The sequence below is a fragment of the Trachymyrmex septentrionalis genome, unplaced genomic scaffold (assembly GCF_001594115.1).
Source record: "Trachymyrmex septentrionalis isolate Tsep2-gDNA-1 unplaced genomic scaffold, Tsep1.0 scaffold3, whole genome shotgun sequence".
Taxonomy (NCBI): domain Eukaryota; kingdom Metazoa; phylum Arthropoda; class Insecta; order Hymenoptera; family Formicidae; genus Trachymyrmex; species Trachymyrmex septentrionalis.
Window position 1 is genome coordinate 675,444 of NW_017305462.1, and position 19,061 is coordinate 694,504.

The window sequence follows — 19,061 nt, forward strand, 5'->3', positions numbered from 1 at the left end:
GTATTTATTAATCTACGAGTCTAGTAGTCATATCGGACGAACACTTACGGCAACATGCAGGAGTTTGCGGATAGCCTGATTGTTTCCGGTGCCACAGTAGGCCATCGCCAGAGTGTACATGCCGCTTCTACGCAAAATCGGATCCTTGTCGGCGCACAAAGACGTCACCAGGGGATCGGCCTCCTCGAGACGGCCGTACATCGTGAAGGCGATGCCGACCGCCAGACCACGTAAGATCTTCTCATGTTGGGTCTCTTGGGCGTACTGGAAAAGCAAAAGCCTCTCGTAAGAAACTCGATAATCAGATAAATCTCAAAATCAGAAATATCTTCCCCTTGCATTATCCTCAATAAACACCGAGAAGATAATAAACAGTATTTTCCTTGACTCGCCCATAAATACACAGTTGTACTGTATAATGCAACTCACTTTGGCAATTAGAAATTACTTTTCTTAATCGATAAAATAATCGATATGGTAAGCGTTTACATTTAAGTGCGTGTTCCGCGTTTAAAAGATTAATTTTATCCGGTTATCTGAATTAAATTTTAATTTTGTTATTCTAAAAAGTAAAATTCAGAAGCATCCTCAATAGCTGCAAATTAATATTTTCCAATTCTCGCGCGGGAAGAAATTATTCATCTCCCTGAGAGAAAAGTTCTCTCTCGCAAATTCAAATTCTTCTTTTTCGCTTCTGAAAATTTCCCTCCGTCGAGTTGTACACTTTTAACGTTTAATGATCCGCATTTACTTCGCACAGATCTACAATTAATGCAGGCTGCTTTTTGCAGGAGATCGAGATGTGCTTGTGTGTTACTTAATCACAGCCGCTAGGATACATTATGGAACCCGTAATGGGTAATTCGATTAAACCGACCGACTAGTGGCAAGTTATGATTCGTTTAGCATCGACCTGCTGCTGCTTGCAGCGGTGGCCGGCAGCGACGAAAGTTAAAGCTCGTTTCAACCGCGTGCAAAACTACTTTTCCGTGAAAAACGTAGAAACTAAAATGCGACTGCGGGTTTTGGCAGACTCGGAAAGAAAAACTTTACAGATTAATGCGCGAAAAGCGTGAGAAAAAAACACAGCGAGCTGCTCGTGTCTTTATCGGCCATGCCCCAGAGAAAATAGAATCTTTATCTAAATCGTTTAATGCACTGAAGAAACGCGTACTAGTTCTTCTAAAAACATGTAATTCAAACAATTATAAGAAATTAATTAATAAAATCTTTAAACAATATTTAATACTAATAGAGAAAGTCATCTACATAGATCTCCTAAAGCAACACTTATTTCGCAGAAGTTAACTATTGCACTTTATTAACACTTTGTTACTAACAAAAACATAATTTGTTTAGTTAATTAAAAAAGTGTAAATGCATGCGATTTCTATGCGAAATCGGCTAAAAACGTATTCTACGAATGCAAAAATAAAATCCTTACGATTTCCTTTTGCAAAATTTAAATAATAGTGACTATATTATTAATAATGCTACGTCGTTTTGAATACCTGTAGTTTCCTAAATCAGTTTCATTTATATTATTTATCTTTCTTAATTGTTTCGTAATATAGTTTTAAATATAAACTCGAGGTGCAGCGTAAAAACCGGCACACCTGTCTGTAAAACAAATCATGAGCTAACTTAATCTTTATAATGCTGCTTTATAGTATGAAGTAACTCTGTCGGAACTGAAGACAATGGTACATATATGGAAAAGCCGTTGAAAAACTATGGCGTTACATATTTGCACCTTGCACAGAACAACGTGAAGTAAATACGCATATAATTCAACAAAAATGTTTTATATCGAAGTGAAAAGATTCTGGAAAATCTTAGATACATTCACTTGTATTTTATACAGATAATTTCTGTAAAAGAAAAATAATAAGAATATGTGGCATTCACTGTGTCAATTTTGAAGCCTATTTTGTCGGACGCTCATTTTTGCTTATCTTACGAAAAAATTAATTATCGCAAAATTGCAAATATTATCTGATAGAAGACACTTTTTAATTTGTATTTATGTATTTAAAGTTTTATTTTTACCTTTTTGCCTAAGGATTGTCTAAAAACAAAGCGATATGTCGATATCGGCGACCTTCCCTTACACCCTTTCAAGATTTACAGCATTAAAACACTTCAAATAATTTAAAATTACATTTCAGATTATCTTTCAATCTTTCAATCACGATTACTCATAAATCGTAAGCTGTCATTTCAATAAATATACATTGATATCCAATTATAATCACAAAAGAGTCGGATTAATTAATAATCTCTTTTCGAAACAGACACATGTACTAATTGATACATATTGATCGATATCATCTTATCGAACGCATAGTGTAAATATATCCATCAGCAAGCTATAAAAGAATCGTCAGTGACAACGGAAAATTTAACAGATCTTATCAACCGTGAAGATGACTTTGCCGGCGATTGCAATTGGTGTGTGAAAAATAATTATTCTCAAATTTCATCGTCGCGTTTACATTTCGTAAATGTATTTAAGCTCAGTTCCACCAATGTGAGATTAACTTTAATTTCTGTGTTCAAATCTGTTTTTAATTTCAAGAATTAGAAAAAGATAAGTCGTAAGTACAATGGAGATTAAGCTTTTCACATTGGTGAAACCAGATCTTAATACTATTCAAATAAATATCTATTAACATTTAGTAAAATTTTTTCAGTGCAGTTGCCATTAATAACAGAAAGTTATCCTACACCTAGTTCTAAGAAAGAACAAAATATTTTTGGATTTTGCGTAAATCTCTAACACATTTAATTCCATCTTAAAACATCATTTTAGACTCGTGTACTTTTGCCCGCAGTGTATCCCACTTTATTGACGTCCCTCGCATCACATTCGAACTACACGCTCTTCGCCGATGAGCATGGGGTGTTGCACATAATCGACATCAACGAACCTGCGGTACTTACACAAGCAGAATATGAGGAGATCAGCTATGCCACCTCCCAAACTCAATTTCTGTTATACACTCGGTAAATATGTCCGAAAAGCTGACGAAAAAATGCAACAAAGATTCTACAAGCTTCTAACGCGAAATCGATCTTTCTCCATAGGAATAATCGGAAAGTCGGAGAGCCACTGATCATTAATGATAATGACAGTGTGGAGAAGACTTCTTGGAATCCTACTCATCCTACTCGTATTATCACTCATGGATGGCGAGGGGACACAGAAGATGAATCTGCTTGCGCCCTGATTCGGGACGGTAGGACGCTATCAATCTTAATAGCTTGAATACCTGAATTCTTGCTATTTCCAAGATCAATCCGTAAGAGGAATGTACTTCTCAGGGTGTTACCCTGAAGAAACATATGGGTCCTAGGAGAAAATAACAAAGTAATGGCAAAAAAACTTTAGTTTGAAAAAAACTAAAATCGTTTATTATCAGCTTTATTTTCATCGAGAAATTTTTCGAGTTCAATCATACATTTCTAATCTATGGTATACAAAATTGTTAAGAAAACAAAAATAAAATATTAATAAATTTATTGCTTCTGAATTTTGTTAGATATAAACACGCGTTGAATATTTTTTTTTTTCAGAAAATTATTTTTTAAATTACTCCCACAGCAATGAAAACCCATATGTTTTAGTTACAAATTAATATGATTTCCTGCCCCTTTACTTCAGCTTTAAAATTTTCTAAATTATTAATCACTGTAAATTCTTTAAATTTAATTTTCTCCCTGGTTTCCCGATCTCTCAATACAAAATCCTTGTTTCTCTCTCTCCCCTCGTTACTTTCTATTATCCGATCCTTCTGGATTCCTTAAATTCTCAAACATTATTTGAATTTCTGAACTCCCAGATTCCACGCGTCGTTCTAGCGCTCCGTGTTTTGGCAACTAATTTCTAGGTTATTAATATTTCCTCTTTGTTATCCTCAGCTTATCTTAGCATTGGCGATTATAACGTCATCCTGATCGACTGGAGCAAGGCAGCCGGATATCTATGGTACTGGAAAGTCGCGAGGAGTGTGCCATTAGTGGCGAAACGCGTGACACAATTGATAGATTTTCTACAGAGCCAAGCTGGTTTGGATCCTTCCAAGACCAAAGTGATAGGTCATTCTCTGGGAGGGCATGTCGTCGGTCTCGCCGCTCGTAATGCGAATGGCGAAATTGCTGAGGCGGTAGGTAAGTTCAATAAATAGTTCTTTAAGATTAAGTTTGGGAGATTTGGGGGAGATTATTAATATTTCAGATTGATCGCGTTGAAAGTCCGACAATCATATCGGCACGCAATTTATAATTTCTGAAATTAACTCATTTAAATGAATATATATAATAGTTCAACATCTTAACATTCAGACTGTAGTGGCGCTTCGTATTTAAAGTAATGTATCTAACGGTCTTATTTCCAATCTTTATTATTCAATAAATATCATTGATGTGATATCAAAAAAAAAAAAGAAAACAGCTTAAAAATAAATAATATAATTAAGATCTTTCAAAACTTGAAAAAAATAAATAAATAAAAAAGGAACATTAATTTTCTTGAAAAAAACTGCGTGAAAAACAAAATAAATGAGACTAACAATAGCAATAAGTAAAAACGAAACAAAGAAGCTTTTTAAAATATTGGCTTTCTCTACTAATTCCTGCTAAAAAAGAAATCTCTCGATTCGAGAAACGCGATAAAATAGAGAGTTTAATTTGCAGCTTTAGATCCCGCAAAACCCTTGTTCGATTCGAAAGGACCGGGAGAAAGAGTAGATCGATCAGATGCAGCTCGGGTGCAAGTGATTCACACGAGTATTCTGGGTTTGGAAGAACCGATTGGTAGTGCCGACTTTTATCCGAACGGTGGCAAGAGCCAGCCGGGATGCGGTACAATTGGTAAATAAAGCCTGCTATCGAATGCCGAAATCAACATCATTTACTCATTAATTAACGCGCTAATTAATTCACAGCACTCACATGCGCGCACGCGAGGTCTTACAAGTACTACGCTGAGTCTATCCTGAATCCCGTGGGCTTTCGCGCCGGGAAAGTGTTCATGGGTGGACCATCCCTCGATCCAAAGTGAGTACAATATCATCGTAATTCGAACAATCATTCTTTTTGGAAACACAGCATCGTCCATCATCCGCCCGTGCAAGTTGGCCGAGACGTTAATTGATTCATTTATTATTTCTGTCATTTTCAGCGCATGTGGAGAGTATGTTTTAGAGACTGCCGAAAAATCACCGTTCGGACTCGGATAACAGAACAATAGACATTGTTATTTATTTTTAAATTGTATATACATCTATGATATTAAAATGAACTTTTTACGAACATTCTGAATCCTCTTGAATGATTTATCATGGAATAATCAACATTTCGTTCACGACTCGATACATAGTTTCCCTTTAAAAATGTCTAATAGAATTCAATTATAAAAAATCATAATAAAACCTTCAAGTAATACTTTGTACCAAAGCAAATATAAACTGCATGTAACATTTTTTTTTAATATTCAACATAAACAATTTAAAATTACATTTCAGATTACAAGTCTTTTAATAAAGATTATTAAAAGTTACAAGCTGTCTTTTCAATAAATATACAGGATATATCCCGAAATTCGCGAATTAATATATCACAGTAAGAAAGTCTAAAAAAAAATAAGTTATAAAAGTATTTGTCCTTTTAAGTAGTAACTAAGTAAAACATAAAGGTTAAAAACTATTACTCGGAACGTTAAATGGCACTTTATAACTTAGTTTTTACAACTGACCAATTCTACGTTACGTACAAATTACCCTGTGTAATCTATAATTGGTTTTTAATCTTTAAATGGCCTCGTTTAACTATAATCTATAATTGCTGTTTAACCTTATGTCTCAAAAGTACTGCTCGGAACAATAAATAGTAGATTCTTTCATAACTTATTTTTTCGAGAACTTTATCGCTGTAATATTTTGATTCGAGAATTTTGGGACATCCTCTATGCTAACATCCACTGTAATATCACTCATAAAATGTCTGGGATTAATTAAGCTTTTTTTTTTAAATGACACATTAATTGATTCTTGTTAATCATCATCTTATCGAACACATTGTGAAATATCCGTTGATAAGTTACAAAAAAGTCGTCCACAAAACGGAATTCTTCAACGGATTGTGTCGACTACTCGAGAAGATGGTTCCATCAGCGATTACAATCCGTACGTAAAAGATCATTATTCTCAAATTTTACAGTCGCGTATTCATAAAGAAAATATTGTTTCTTAAATGTTAATATGGTAATGTCTAATGTTGATGTTTGATAATGGACTGTATTTGTAATTTATCGAGTTGCATTCGCGAGAAAAAAATATTCTTTTTCGATCTCGCATCTTCGTGTGTCAAACAAAATTATTCTTCATACAGTTACATAGTATCCATATCAGAAAAACTCTGTCTTTTCATTGAAGTTGCATCACACTTCCTCAATCATTACTATATCATCAACAGAAAAACTCTTATTTTATCATGCCGTTCGGTTTCAAAACACTTGAAATACACTTCAGAATAAAAGTTCTGTTTGTACTACTAGCGTTATATTTGAAACAATTTCTCTCGAAGAAAAAAGATATCGATTATAATCATTACTTATTATTTACAACCTTTTTTTAAATTAATCTCCATTCAAATTTGATTGACGCCTGATTTATATTAGCTATTGGTCATCAACGGCTTTTTGATTATGCCATTGAATAAATATTGCATTAACTTACATCTTTAACATCATGTAAAAATTGAAATTACTTTGAAGATGATCGCTTCGATCGTAATTACATTATATACCTAAAGAATTAATGAATTTTGAATTTTGCAATTAAATATTTGTAGAAAAAAGATTAAAATCATAGACTTGCGATTAGATATTCGAGAAAAACAAATGTTAAGATTCTTGGATTTGTGATAATGAAAGAAAAATTATTTTTAAATTGCATAAAAATCTGCAACGTATTTAATTTCACCTTTGAGAAAATAACTCTTTAAATAAATCGACAGATGCCTTCTACTTGCAGTATATTCTTCTTTATTGGCGTTCATTGCGACGAATCTTAACTATACGAATGATATCAACGATAGTGGAACACTAAACGATATCAACGAATCTGAATTCATACTGAATTTGATATTCAATACAATCTATAAAGACGCGCAAAAAACCACATTCCATTTATACACTCGGTAAGTACATCTGAAATAACATGTTACTGACGCAATATCGTATCGTTAATTATTTCCACATTAAACTCATCCTCTCTAGACACAACCCAAAAATTGGACGGCAGCTATTCATCGACGATCTGAATAGTATTAAGAAGAGTTTTTGGAATCCTGATCATCCTACTCGACTGATCATTCATGGATGGAAAGGAGACTGCGAATCAACCATTTGCACTGACATTCGAGACGGTATAACATCATTATAAATCCCGATTGTTTCTGAACCCTTTTCTGCATCCTTAATATAATTTTTACCTCTCTTTTCCCCCCTCCCTCCCTCTCTTTCTTGCACCTCCCTAGACCTTATAAATTTTTTATATTTTGTCTTTTATCTCAAATTTGATATTCTTTGATTTCTTGACTCTTCCTTCCCCTCTTTCTAAAAACATTCTTTACTCCTTTATTTTCAATGTTCTAAAATATATTTTTTTTACAGTTCTCAAACTTAATTATGTAATATCCTTATTTAAGCATAAATTACTTTACTGTATCGAGCCGCAATTAATTTACATTCTAACAAACAATGCTATCACGTCAATATCCTTAGCCTATCTCAATGTTGGCGATTACAATATCATTCTGATCGACTGGCGGGCAGCAGCCAATCATTTGTACTCAAAATCCGCGAGAGGTACGCCAATTGTGTCACATTACATAGCCCTTTTGATAGATTTCCTGGAGAACAATGCAAGTCTCGATCCTGATAGAACCGCAATAATCGGATATTCATTGGGAGGGCATATCGCCAGTCTCAGCGCTCGTTTTGCGACTGGCAAGATCAGAGAAGTAGTTGGTAAGTCCAACGACGAAGCTTTCGATTTCCCTATTTAACTATTATATCTTGATCCCAAATTGAAACAAATTTCTCATTTACAGCTTTAGATCCTGCAGGACCTTGTTTCGAGTATAAAGAACCAGGAAAAAGAGCGGATAAGACGGACGCGATTTTAGTCCAAGTAATACACACCTGCATAAAGTATATAGGCATAAAAGCAGCGATCGGCACGTCTGATTTTTATGTCAACGGCGGCGAGGAGCAACCAGGATGCGGTCGGATCAGATGGATCGGTAAATAAAGTTCATCCGTATCAGTTAATTAAAATCGCCCACATTGATTCATTAGTTTAAAAAATAATTAATTCCTTCACATTCGCAGGCAATTTAATGGCAATAACATGCGCGCACATGCGAGCTCTTGATTATTACATCGAGTCCATCCTAAATCCTAGGGGTTTCCGCGCCGGAAAAGTGTTCATGGGTGGACCATCCCTCGATCCAAAGTGAGTTTTAATATAAAATAAAGATTCTTTTTTTTTTTTTTAACGAAGCATCATCCAGTCTACATGTGTAACTTGACTAAAACGTCAATTAATTCATTCATTGTTTGTGTCACTTGCAGTGCACGTGGAGTGTACGTTCTGAAGACTGCCGACAGATCACCATTTGCACTCGGATAGCAATACGGATAACACAGAACAATAAACACTATTGATATTTAATATTTTTAAATCATACTCATATAACATGAGCTTACAATATATTGCTGACATGGTATAATATTGCTGTAATATTGCTGGAATGATCTGTGCTGTATGCGTTAAAAAATTACGAATGTTTTCTGAATCGCTTTGAATGTTAATGGAATGATCAACATTTCCTTCATGATTCAATACAGTTTAAAGTTGCATCTCACTTTGTTGATCTTCAGTGATTACTATATTGTCACTGTTATCAATAAAAAAAAAAACACTCTTACTTTACCATTAGATATCAGTATAAATAAAATTATCAAAATAGAAGTTTTGTTTATACAAGTTAAAAAGGAAAAGGCGCATAAATCAGTAAACAATAATGCCAATCAAAGCCAAGCATAAGCTAAACGTATATAATTAAATTTTATTAAAGTAACACAACGAAGTTTCCAACATTTTGGAACCTTTTCTTTGTCTCCGATGATAGATGACATTGTATTACTAGCATTATATCCGACGCTGTTTGTCCCGAAAAAAGAATATCTGACTATAGTCATTAATTATTTTTTGAAAAGTTCTTAAAATTAGTTTTAATTTTTAAATTAATAAATTTTAATTAAACCATTCAAACGTGATTGACGTTTGCAATTTATGATAGCTATGGATATTAACGATAACTTATCAATCATACTGAGTAGATAAATATCTATCGACGAACTATAAAAGAAAATGTAATATATGTACACTTATATCCTTGTTTATATAACTTGTGAAAATTACTTTCAAGATGGTTACTTCGCTGGTAACAACATTATGTACGTAAAATATTAATTACCTTCGTAATTAAAAATTTCGCAATTAAGTAGTCGTGGAAAAGATTAAAATTTTAGACTTGCAGTTACATCCGTGAAAAGATTTTCTTAAAGTTGCATTTCCATAAAGAAAAAAATATTCTCATAAATTCTGCATAAACCTATTCAATTTTATTTTACGATTCTTACAATTAGAGAAATATTTTAAACGGATATCTTTTACTTGTAGTGTATCCTTCCTTATTGGCGTTCATTGCGTCAAATTTGAACTATTCAATTGTCATCGACGATCATGGAATACCAAATCTGATCGATATAAACGAATCTAAAATTACACAAGTACATCTCAAAGAGATCCATAAATCCGTGCAAAAGACCACCTTCTATTTGTACACTCGGTAAGTATGTATTGAAATATTAGCGCAACACCGTAATTATAAAAAAATATCGCTTCTAAATGAATATTTTCTTCTCTAGAAACAACCCGGAAATTGGACAGCAGCTAATCATCGACGATATGGATAGTATAAAGAAGAGTTTTTGGAATCCTAATCATCCCACTCGATTCGTCACTCATGGATGGCACGGAAATTGCGATGGAGGTTGCACCCAGATTCGAGACGGTATAGAATCATTATTAATCTTAATTACTTTTGGATTCTTTCTTTTTTGGATCCTTAATCTAATTTTCGATAATATTAAGTGAAAATCGATTGAGAAATATTCGACACACAAATAAACGCCTTATTCGGTCAAAGCGGGGTCTTGGTATATAATATTAATAACAGTACAAATTTTTTTTTAATGTAAATTATCCGCACACGAAATAAGAAAGATCCAAGTTCACATACTTCAGCTTCAGTCTATAGGATTGTGTTCAAAGAACGACAAATATACATATATAATCGGTGCAATTTACGAGATTGTAAAATTCAAAAAACACAAAAAATATTATTAAACACCAAGATCCACTTTGATCGAATGATATATTTATTTGTATTAATAATTCTCTCTCTCTCCCCCCCCCTCTCCCCCTTCAATTTTTAACATTTTTAACTATCGACTTTAATGTTCTTTGATGTTTTTTCCTGGAATTTCCCAAAATATTCTTATTTCTCTGCTTTTATTTCCAATTTCCGAACTCTTTGAAATATCCTTTTTGTACGTTCTTAAACTTAATTTAATATTTGATCTTTTTATGTAAGTATGAATTATTTTATTGTCTCGAATCTTGATAATTACCTCCATTCTATTATTGCTATCATGTCAATATCCTTAGCTTTTCTTAATGTTGGCGATTATAATATCATCCTGATCGACTGGAGGGACGCAGCCAATCATTTGTACCTCATATCCGCAAGAAGTGCGCCACTCGTGTCACAACGCGTAGCCTTTTTGATAAACTTCCTGGAGAATAATGCAAAGCTTGATCCTAACAAAACTGTAATAATCGGACACTCTTTAGGAGCTCATGTCGCGGGTCTCAGCGCTCGTTTCGCAACTGGCAAGATCGCCGAGGTAATCGGTAAGTCAGCGACAAGTTTTCAATTTTATTTAAGTTATCTTGATTCTAAATTGAAATAAATTTCTGATTTACAGCTTTAGATCCTGCAGCACCTTTATTCGAATTCAACGGACCAGGAGAAAGAGTGGACAAGTCGGACGCGATTCTAGTACAAGTGATACACACCTGCACGAAATTTGTAGGCATAAAATCAGCAATCGGTACTTCTGATTTTTATCCCAATGGCGGCGAAGAGCAACCAGGATGCGGTCCGATCAGAGGGATCGGTAAATAAAGTCTTGCCAATATCAGTTAACTTATTGATTCATTAGTTAAACGACTGATTAATCCACAATTTGCAGGCGATGTCGAGGCGATGGGATGTGCGCATTCAAGGTCTGAGATGTATTACATTGAATCTATCACAAATCCCACAGGTTTTCGCGCCGGAAATGTGTTTATGGGAGGACCATCCATCGATCCAAAGTAAGTACAGTGTTATTTTGTTTTCTTCCAATGTGGATATTTATCTCTTTTCAAAATCATTTTTCCTAATATTTCATGTCTATTTCTTTTAATCAATCAAGAAATATCGGAAACTTTCATGTTTTCTTTCATATAATCGACATGTTAATTTTTTTTATCATTTGTCATTTTCAGCGCAAATGGAATGTACACTCTGCAGACTGCTAGTGAACCTCCGTTTGCACTTGGATAACGATTGATTATTTTGCACTTACTTTAAATTTGTACATATTTCTTTTTCTTATTTTATTAAAATTGTTTTTATTGTAAATCTTTACTTACACTAAATCTGTTTATTTTACAGGTTTACTCACTCAAAATTATGTCTTTCATTATTTCAATAGCTCGCATTAATAAACAATATTTTGGTGTCCTTTCAATGTAATAAAATATAAAATAAATGCCAGAAAATCTATTTTTCCCAAATACCTTCATTTTTTTACACTCTTTTTTTCATGATGTTGAGTTTTTTAAATAACATTTTGACGTGATTTTGTTTTTATTATTAAAATCTTTTTCTCTCTTCATTCATAAATAGCAGATTTTAAAATAAGCATTTAAAATAATATAAAAAGTAGGTCTTTATATTAATACTTATTGTTAGTAATAACATATTATTAAATATTACTACAAAAACATTATCTAAATATAAAAAAATAACGCGAGGGATAAAAAACGCTAGAAAAAAAATGCACTAAACTTACCGCAACCATATCTTCGATCGCCTGCGTTGATTTGGACCCCAACATAACCATTCCCATAGCAATTCCAGCTGCTTCACCGGTTACGGCGTCATCTTGATATAGATTAAATTTTAATTGCTCATACACGTCTTGTCTATGAGAGCCCATTGCGGCCAATCCAAGGCCGAGACAACCACCATGACGAACCATCTGGAACAAGTTTTAAAGGATAAATCATATAAAATTTAATTATTACGCATAGTTAATAAAAGATCTATTCACATTATTATATATAATTTGATAAATATTTAATAAAAAATAATCAATTTTATATATACATATATATAAACAAAAATTTGGAAATTTAACGTAAGAAAATGTACCAAAATAAGTATTAAATGCGATATACCTCATTTTGAGCATCTTTTAATTGGCCTAGAAGGTAATCTGTGATAGCAGCTCCGTGATTAGCGTGTATAAGTCCCAAAGCATATAAACCACCACCTTCGGAATATCCGGCACCAGCGGCACCAGAATCTCTCGGCAAATATGACTGCATCAAAGCTAAAGCTTCTTGTTCATGACCTCGATGAATAACTCCTAAAGAAGCCGTCGCAGTCAACTTTGCCCAATTAGTAGCACGAGCCAACCATTCCAAATTATCCCTAAAAGATAACAAATAGAAATTTCAAAAAATTAAAAATTCTGCAAGAATTCACTTCATATTTTTTATGTTTCGTTTTAATATTTTTTAAAATAATAAATCATAACAAATAAAATTTCTAAAAATTTGAAAACAGTAAGATTAAATATTTTATGTATTACATTCCTATTTAAAAAATAAAAGTACAACTAAAACATTTTAAATATCAAAAATTAAAAACGCCTTAAAAAGTCCTAAAAATAGATGCATACCTCAAAAATTGATCACTAGTTGTCCCAGAATGCATGAAAGCGTTCGCAATGACAGTGGCAGTGTGGCAAATTGAAACTCGTATGGCATCCTTGGTGTTTTTCAGGATCAACATATCGGTGTGATTGCTGCGAATCAGAAATTGTAAATGCAAATCGATAGATACCTCGCCACCCAAAATACTAGACAAAGCATCTACTCGTTCTTGTTGTTCCCTCTCTTCTGCATTCTAGAAAAAAAATATTTTAAATCAATATTCATGAATGTATAATATATTTATCAATATAATGCAATTATAATTAATATCAAAAAGTGCTAATAAAGAAAGGTAATGTGTTCAAGTCTACTCAGAACACAGATATAAGACTTTGAATATTATCTTTCGGAAAGTTTTGGCAAACCACTGAGAGTATTTTTGTCTTCTTCTTTCATGACTTCTAATTTAAAATCAGCGTTAAAATTGTAGATTCCATATATTAGCATATGTAAGTCATCACATCTCTGACAAGAAACTACAGACTTAAAAAACAAACACACACTCACCAAACTTTCGACACTGCGCTGAGCCTTTTCTTCTCCGGCAGGAGCAGCAGTTTCCTCATCAACCTCCATATTTGTGGATTCTGCACTAGCTTCAGTGGTTTTGACAGCAGTAGTAGTGATTGGTTTAACCACCGGTTTAACCATCAACGCACCCGGAATTGGCGCAGTGGCTCGTAGAGCTTGTAAAACACGACCGAGAAACTGCTGAGTCGCTGACTCGTACAGATCAAAAGCAATCTGATAGGCCATCAATACGCAGTCATGCGAACCCTTGCTTAATCGGTCCAAAAGCTCGGCTACGGCTAGCGGATCGTCCAAAAAGATTAAGCACTGACACATGTTGACGTAATCGGGGGTGCCGAGGTTTCGATAGAGACTGACCAAACAGCGGAGTACAGTGTTACGAAATCCGCGATTCTGAATCAAGCTCATGGCCACTTGGAAGGCATATGATAACATTCCACTCACGTCGTCCTGGAAGAAAAGAAATTTCATGTCTAATTTTGATTTCAAACAAATTATTTTATAAATTATAAATAAATCTGTATAGATAAAGTAACATATATAAGTCAATGACAAACGTAAGTAGTTTCATGTAAGAACGGTTCACTTATAATCAATATAATAATTAATGGGTCTCAAGTTCCAATTTTTAATCCATATATGTTTCACAATTAAAAAAGAGAATGTTGATTATTCCAATTGTTCGCGAATTGTCTTATCACATTATAAATATATTATGTATGCACTAATAACCACAGAAGTTCATAACATTATTTATATTTGATTTATTCTTGGGTCTACATTAATTTTTTTTATATTAATTTATAAAAAAAATTTAGAGATGACATCTTACTTATATTTGGTTCTTTTACAGAGTTTTAAAATTTTATACTGATATCTACCTTTTGTCATTAGAAATAATATTTTGTATATTATGAATATTTTTACTATACATCTAAGTAGAATGAATGCGATGTACTATATATATAAAAGAAAACTCAATAACAAAATACTTACAGACTGCATAATGGCTGCTTCAAATATATCCATTCTATGTGTCTCCAGGGCAAGACCTAGAGCTTGACGATATTGATTATCATCCAGACAGCGTTGGAACATTCGATTCACTATTCCCTCCAGTCTAGGATCAATGCCCTTACTACCTGGTGGAAGTTTTCCTTCTGCCTCCAGGACGCGTTGCTGAGTATAATAATCAATACACTTGGCTAGAAAATTTAATAATTAAAAATTAATAGCTTGAAATTAATAGCTTGATTAAATACCATTGATAATAATTTGACATACCGATAGTAGTATCAACATATTCGTTTCGAGCATTGACGTCAAATAGTTCTCCTGCTCCAAGAGCATAAGTCAATGAATCCTCAAAACTTCCCAAATGGTAATATACTTTGCTAGCAACTAGAGCAGCCAGTTCATGTTGTTGGAACGACTTATCTTCGTGCAGAATCTCACTGTAAATAGAATATCCACTTAGAGAATAAAATAAACAGATAAAAAGCAATAACGCTAAATGAAATCAGCAATAATACATGAATATACATTTTGTATTCTTTTTTTCCTGTACATACATTTTTTCTATAGCCTCAGAAATCTCAGGCCAAAATTCATCAACTATCATGTCCAATTTTTTCAAGGCAAAGACTTTCAATTCCGGCATTGGCTCCTCCAATAAGGAGATTATACCAGCTGCAAAAATTTTAATTGTATTTTAAGTAAAAATTATTATCACAAAATTGATATATTACGATAAATATTTAATATGATAAATATACAAAAATAATAAAATATTAAATAACACATATAGACTATGTTAAATAATATTAAATAATATTAAATAATAAATCTGATCGATAAACTTTTGAGAAATTTGTTTCATTATTTTTCTTTCGTATCACTCCAAAAATGGATGCTCCGAAATTATCGAAAAAAGATTTCGAGGTTAAGTTTTGCACGAATTGCAAATCATTGTACGAAAGTTCGTGCGAACGCGATAAAATTCTCGCATTAACAAAAGACCGACACAATTTGAGTACAGAAAATTATTTGGCGATTCACCTGCTGAAGTGATATTCATCCTGCTGATTTTCATCGAATGATAAATTTTCCAAAGTACGAGCCTGAAGTCTGAAGGCTAACAAGCCGGAACTATACACAACCATACACAACGATATCAACGATGCGTTAAAGCCATAGGCATATAAGATAGACGAAGCAATGGGCGCGTTCAAGTTGACAAAGCGGCTAGCCTACTTGCCGAGCAAATGAGCATAATTGGTTGTTACTTATAGATCCAACCAATCATACTCAATCGCTCGATAAGCATTTCTAGCCGCTTTGGCGTCTTGAACTCACCCATTGGCTTCTGCACACAGAACGCGGCAACGCTTGCCGAATGGCGGAAGTTGAGGCGATAGCCAATCAACGTCTCGCTTGCTTGAAAGTAAAAAATATATAATTTCCACCGCGCGACAAAAGTTAAACTCAATCCAAGCGCAGCAAGCATTGCAGCAATTCCACACGACTTGCATAGCCGCATAATCATATGCATAGAAAGCCAATCACATTTCTATCATAAAGGCTTCCCATTGATAGTACATCGATCGATACATCGATCGCAACGCGCGCGCAAACGCTTCTGATTCGCTAAAATATCGTCCCAATTAAAATGGCGGCTGATCAATTGTGGCCACGTATTTTCCTCGATGCCCATTCCAGTGTATATATAGTTCAATGGAGCGTCGGTATGAAAAGGCACCTTAACCCTTAGTATCTTGGTTCGCGAGGCAGAGCGATGTTTATTTCTGCCATCATTTCATTTCATGCAAAAACATGTTGATTAAACTTAATTTTATTGATTTTTAAGGTGATTGTGCTAAACCTTTAATATAATTATCTTTTCACATCACACATGGATTTATTCGCGATATCCACTCTGATTTGTATTTTGGATAATATTGTGCCGTTTCTGATTAGATTTGTGAGTATTCTGGAAAAAAATATACCTTTTCGCATTTTTATATTAAATTTTTTAAAACTTTTATTGGAACTTGTCAGACGATTGTAAACCTAATAAGTCACTTTTTATTTTATTTGCAAGTCTTTCGAATATTTATGTTAAAATTGATGAAAATTTGTTTGTATTCATAAATAATATTCAAAGATATTTAAGTTATATCGAACTGTGCTTAATAACTTAATATTCTGCTGTTATAAAATACAGATTTTATCACATGTGTTGGCACAAAAAAGATATGACATTGAGCTGCGAAAGGAATTGAGTAATTTGAAAGAAAATATGGCAGGACTCTCCATGGTAGATGAGTTTGCCAAATGTGCTAAGCTCCAACGTCGATGCAATTATGTAGAAAATATTCTAAAAGAAAACAGTAAGTTTTTCCTTCATACTTTATCGAATGAAAACTTGTAATAGATTATCACTCCGAAAATATCCATCTCATCAATGTTGGATCCAGGAATTGATTGTTTTTGACAGAAATAAGATCTATATATTTGATATAAGATTGTTTTTTATTATTACGTTTTTGTCACAAAATTTTATATGTATCTCTGACTTTGTACAATCTTCCTTTTTTCATAGTGGATCAACGATTAAATCAGAAAATAAAACTGCAGATGTTGCTAATTTATAGTTTTCGTATACTGAATGTACGTATATTATTTGCTTAAGCAAGTATTTCAGGTTTTCACTATAATCATATTAGATTATTAAATTACAATTGTATGCATTTTTTTCATCTGTCATACATTAAGATAAATTTACTTTTGCATGTTATCACATGAACTAAAAGAACAGTTCATGATTTCATTATTTTATTGCTCAAGTAGTGACATAAGAAAGAATTCAAATATATATTATAAGAAGAAATTGATGTAATTTTTCTCTCCTGTCATAATTCAATATGATTATAGCGAAAAATCAGGAATTTTTATCCTTATCCTTTTTGCAATTTCAAGCTCTACATTATTTTTTCAGGGTACATTGATATTATGGTTATGGTATATGTATAAAGACAAGCCAGTTATTGTTCTCTCAGAGGATATGTTATGGCCAATCCAGAATATCTTGAGTTGGCCATGTCAACATGAGAATGCTATTTCTTTGTTAGCATGGCTTGTGATTACCCGATTAGGAATATCAGCATGTAAAAAACTATATGTGTAATTTAATAAGTTGTCATGTAAATCATTAAGCTATCAGCTTATTATGAATTCTGTAATTGACAGGAAGAAAGTAATTAAAAATACTTTGTATTACATATTTAAAGGGAGTTCTCTATCTCGTGATTGAACTTGCGTGATCTACAGAAAAATGAATAAACGAATTTCGCAGCAACAAGAAATATTTTACTTTTACAAATTGAAAGATAAAAACAGAAACAATTAATTATCAATATTTAGTTCGTATAATCGTGCTATATATGGCAGTTATTTGAGCCAAATATCGATTTGTTTGAATTTCTGACAAAGTTTTGTCAGAATGTTTGAGGTGCGAAAAACGACTGCGGAATAGAGAAGGCGTTATAAAAATAATCAATCAGAGTTATTCTGCGTTATTCCGAATAACGCTAATTGGTTGCTTCTATGACGCATTCTCTATTCCTCAGTCCTATTCCGGACTGTGTGATTTTATCTTAAGATAAGAGTGTCCTACATGTATCAGTTACAGCAAATAGTAACGTAAATATATCAGATTTAATATACATTATACATATATAATTAATATAATTATATATAAAATATATATAATAATGATAAAAGATATAAGATAAATATTTTATCAGTATCTTAAGTCCTGATCTGTCAAACTTAATAGATGATTAAATACTGGCCCCTTGTAAGTATGATTATACTATTTATAACAGACATAATTTGAAATTTAGATTTTCGTATAGACGCACGTCAAACATGCTGGGATAGCACAGAAAGTCTTTAATGCGTCATTATTACCCATTCCACCCGGCTCAAAGAACCGAGTAGTTTTTTCATCCTCCCAGGTGGATAGAGTAGGAATCTGTACGTTCCATCTAAGCGCCCAATAAAGAAATCTAAATGCTTTCTGGATGACTGGGTGCACCCGGAAATTTGACGGCAGCCCAACACTGCACGTTTAATCGGGTTTAATAACATCCGTAGTTATAAAATTGTCCAATCATAGCTGTTCCTCGGAAGAATGTAATGACTGTGATTGGACAATTTTATAATTACGGATGTTATTAAACCCAATTAAGCGTGTCGCGTAGTAAAGATTATAGACTTCATTAGGTGCATTTATATACATGCAAGCGTCAAGCAGCAGAAGCAGCAACGAGGCAATTTTCACAG

The 19,061-nt window shown here is 33.1% G+C and overlaps 5 protein-coding genes across 6 annotated transcripts in view; 4 read left to right on the forward strand and 1 right to left on the reverse strand.

The window, feature by feature from the left end:
* Positions 1 to 15,848, reverse strand: part of LOC108749545 (26S proteasome non-ATPase regulatory subunit 1) — a 49,327-nt gene extending 33,479 nt beyond the window's left edge. The window contains exons 1-9 of the mRNA XM_018488307.1: positions 15,774 to 15,848; positions 15,287 to 15,404; positions 15,000 to 15,169; positions 14,712 to 14,920; positions 13,692 to 14,165; positions 13,151 to 13,377; positions 12,645 to 12,900; positions 12,257 to 12,445; positions 49 to 264 (exon numbers count right to left, since the gene is read on the reverse strand). Of these exons, the coding sequence (XP_018343809.1) occupies positions 49 to 264; positions 12,257 to 12,445; positions 12,645 to 12,900; positions 13,151 to 13,377; positions 13,692 to 14,165; positions 14,712 to 14,920; positions 15,000 to 15,169; positions 15,287 to 15,404; positions 15,774 to 15,807 (1,893 nt within the window). The 5' untranslated portion in view covers positions 15,808 to 15,848. The remainder of the gene's footprint in view (positions 1 to 48; positions 265 to 12,256; positions 12,446 to 12,644; positions 12,901 to 13,150; positions 13,378 to 13,691; positions 14,166 to 14,711; positions 14,921 to 14,999; positions 15,170 to 15,286; positions 15,405 to 15,773) is intronic.
* Positions 2,415 to 5,251, forward strand: LOC108749555 (pancreatic triacylglycerol lipase-like). The gene is made up of 7 exons (XM_018488330.1): positions 2,415 to 2,451; positions 2,835 to 3,006; positions 3,088 to 3,239; positions 3,922 to 4,170; positions 4,696 to 4,872; positions 4,947 to 5,058; positions 5,183 to 5,251. The coding sequence occupies exons 1-7, from the start codon at positions 2,427 to 2,429 to the stop codon at positions 5,238 to 5,240; spliced, it is 945 nt and encodes a 314-aa protein (XP_018343832.1). The 5' UTR covers positions 2,415 to 2,426; the 3' UTR covers positions 5,241 to 5,251.
* On the forward strand, positions 6,150 to 8,711 carry LOC108749554 (pancreatic lipase-related protein 2-like). Its single transcript, XM_018488329.1, has 7 exons — positions 6,150 to 6,185; positions 7,035 to 7,200; positions 7,280 to 7,428; positions 7,787 to 8,032; positions 8,116 to 8,307; positions 8,396 to 8,519; positions 8,639 to 8,711. Exons 1-7 carry the CDS (start codon positions 6,161 to 6,163, stop codon positions 8,694 to 8,696), a joined length of 960 nt encoding a protein of 319 aa, XP_018343831.1. The 5' UTR covers positions 6,150 to 6,160; the 3' UTR covers positions 8,697 to 8,711.
* On the forward strand, positions 9,481 to 11,893 carry LOC108749549 (pancreatic triacylglycerol lipase-like). 2 transcript variants are annotated; one of them, XM_018488318.1, is made up of 7 exons: positions 9,481 to 9,526; positions 9,753 to 9,921; positions 10,001 to 10,146; positions 10,803 to 11,048; positions 11,123 to 11,314; positions 11,390 to 11,513; positions 11,688 to 11,893. In XM_018488318.1, the coding sequence occupies exons 1-7, from the start codon at positions 9,499 to 9,501 to the stop codon at positions 11,743 to 11,745; spliced, it is 963 nt and encodes a 320-aa protein (XP_018343820.1). In that variant the 5' UTR covers positions 9,481 to 9,498; the 3' UTR covers positions 11,746 to 11,893. The 2 variants fall into 2 exon arrangements, with proteins under 2 accessions (XP_018343820.1, XP_018343822.1); XM_018488320.1 differs by having other exon boundaries at positions 11,390 to 11,517; positions 11,688 to 11,720.
* Positions 15,849 to 16,329: 481 nt separating the features above from the next.
* Positions 16,330 to 18,067, forward strand: LOC108749542 (tail-anchored protein insertion receptor WRB-like). The gene is made up of 4 exons (XM_018488302.1): positions 16,330 to 16,695; positions 16,939 to 17,104; positions 17,317 to 17,384; positions 17,713 to 18,067. Exons 1-4 carry the CDS (start codon positions 16,627 to 16,629, stop codon positions 17,899 to 17,901), a joined length of 492 nt encoding a protein of 163 aa, XP_018343804.1. The 5' UTR covers positions 16,330 to 16,626; the 3' UTR covers positions 17,902 to 18,067.
* The last annotated feature ends 994 nt before the right edge of the window (positions 18,068 to 19,061 follow it).

Excerpts from the sequence above, each read along its gene's own strand:
- LOC108749555 (XM_018488330.1), top strand. The coding sequence starts at position 2,427 with ATGACTTTGCCGGCGATTGCAATTG. Across the intron at positions 3,007-3,087 it reads CAATTTCTGTTATACACTCG|GAATAATCGGAAAGTCGGAG; the intron begins GTAAATATGTCC and ends CTTTCTCCATAG. Across the intron at positions 3,240-3,921 it reads TTGCGCCCTGATTCGGGACG|CTTATCTTAGCATTGGCGAT; the intron begins GTAGGACGCTAT and ends TGTTATCCTCAG.
- LOC108749549 (XM_018488318.1), top strand. The coding sequence starts at position 9,499 with ATGGTTACTTCGCTGGTAACAACATTAT. Across the intron at positions 10,147-10,802 it reads TTGCACCCAGATTCGAGACG|CTTTTCTTAATGTTGGCGAT; the intron begins GTATAGAATCAT and ends CAATATCCTTAG. Across the intron at positions 11,049-11,122 it reads CAAGATCGCCGAGGTAATCG|CTTTAGATCCTGCAGCACCT; the intron begins GTAAGTCAGCGA and ends TCTGATTTACAG.
- LOC108749554 (XM_018488329.1), top strand. The coding sequence starts at position 6,161 with ATGGTTCCATCAGCGATTACAATCC. Across the intron at positions 6,186-7,034 it reads TCCATCAGCGATTACAATCC|TATATTCTTCTTTATTGGCG; the intron begins GTACGTAAAAGA and ends TTCTACTTGCAG. Across the intron at positions 7,201-7,279 it reads ACATTCCATTTATACACTCG|ACACAACCCAAAAATTGGAC; the intron begins GTAAGTACATCT and ends CATCCTCTCTAG.
- LOC108749542 (XM_018488302.1), top strand. The coding sequence starts at position 16,627 with ATGGATTTATTCGCGATATCCACTCTGATTTGTATTTTGGATAATATT. Across the intron at positions 16,696-16,938 it reads TGCCGTTTCTGATTAGATTT|ATTTTATCACATGTGTTGGC; the intron begins GTGAGTATTCTG and ends TATAAAATACAG. Across the intron at positions 17,385-17,712 it reads ATAGTTTTCGTATACTGAAT|GGTACATTGATATTATGGTT; the intron begins GTACGTATATTA and ends TTATTTTTTCAG.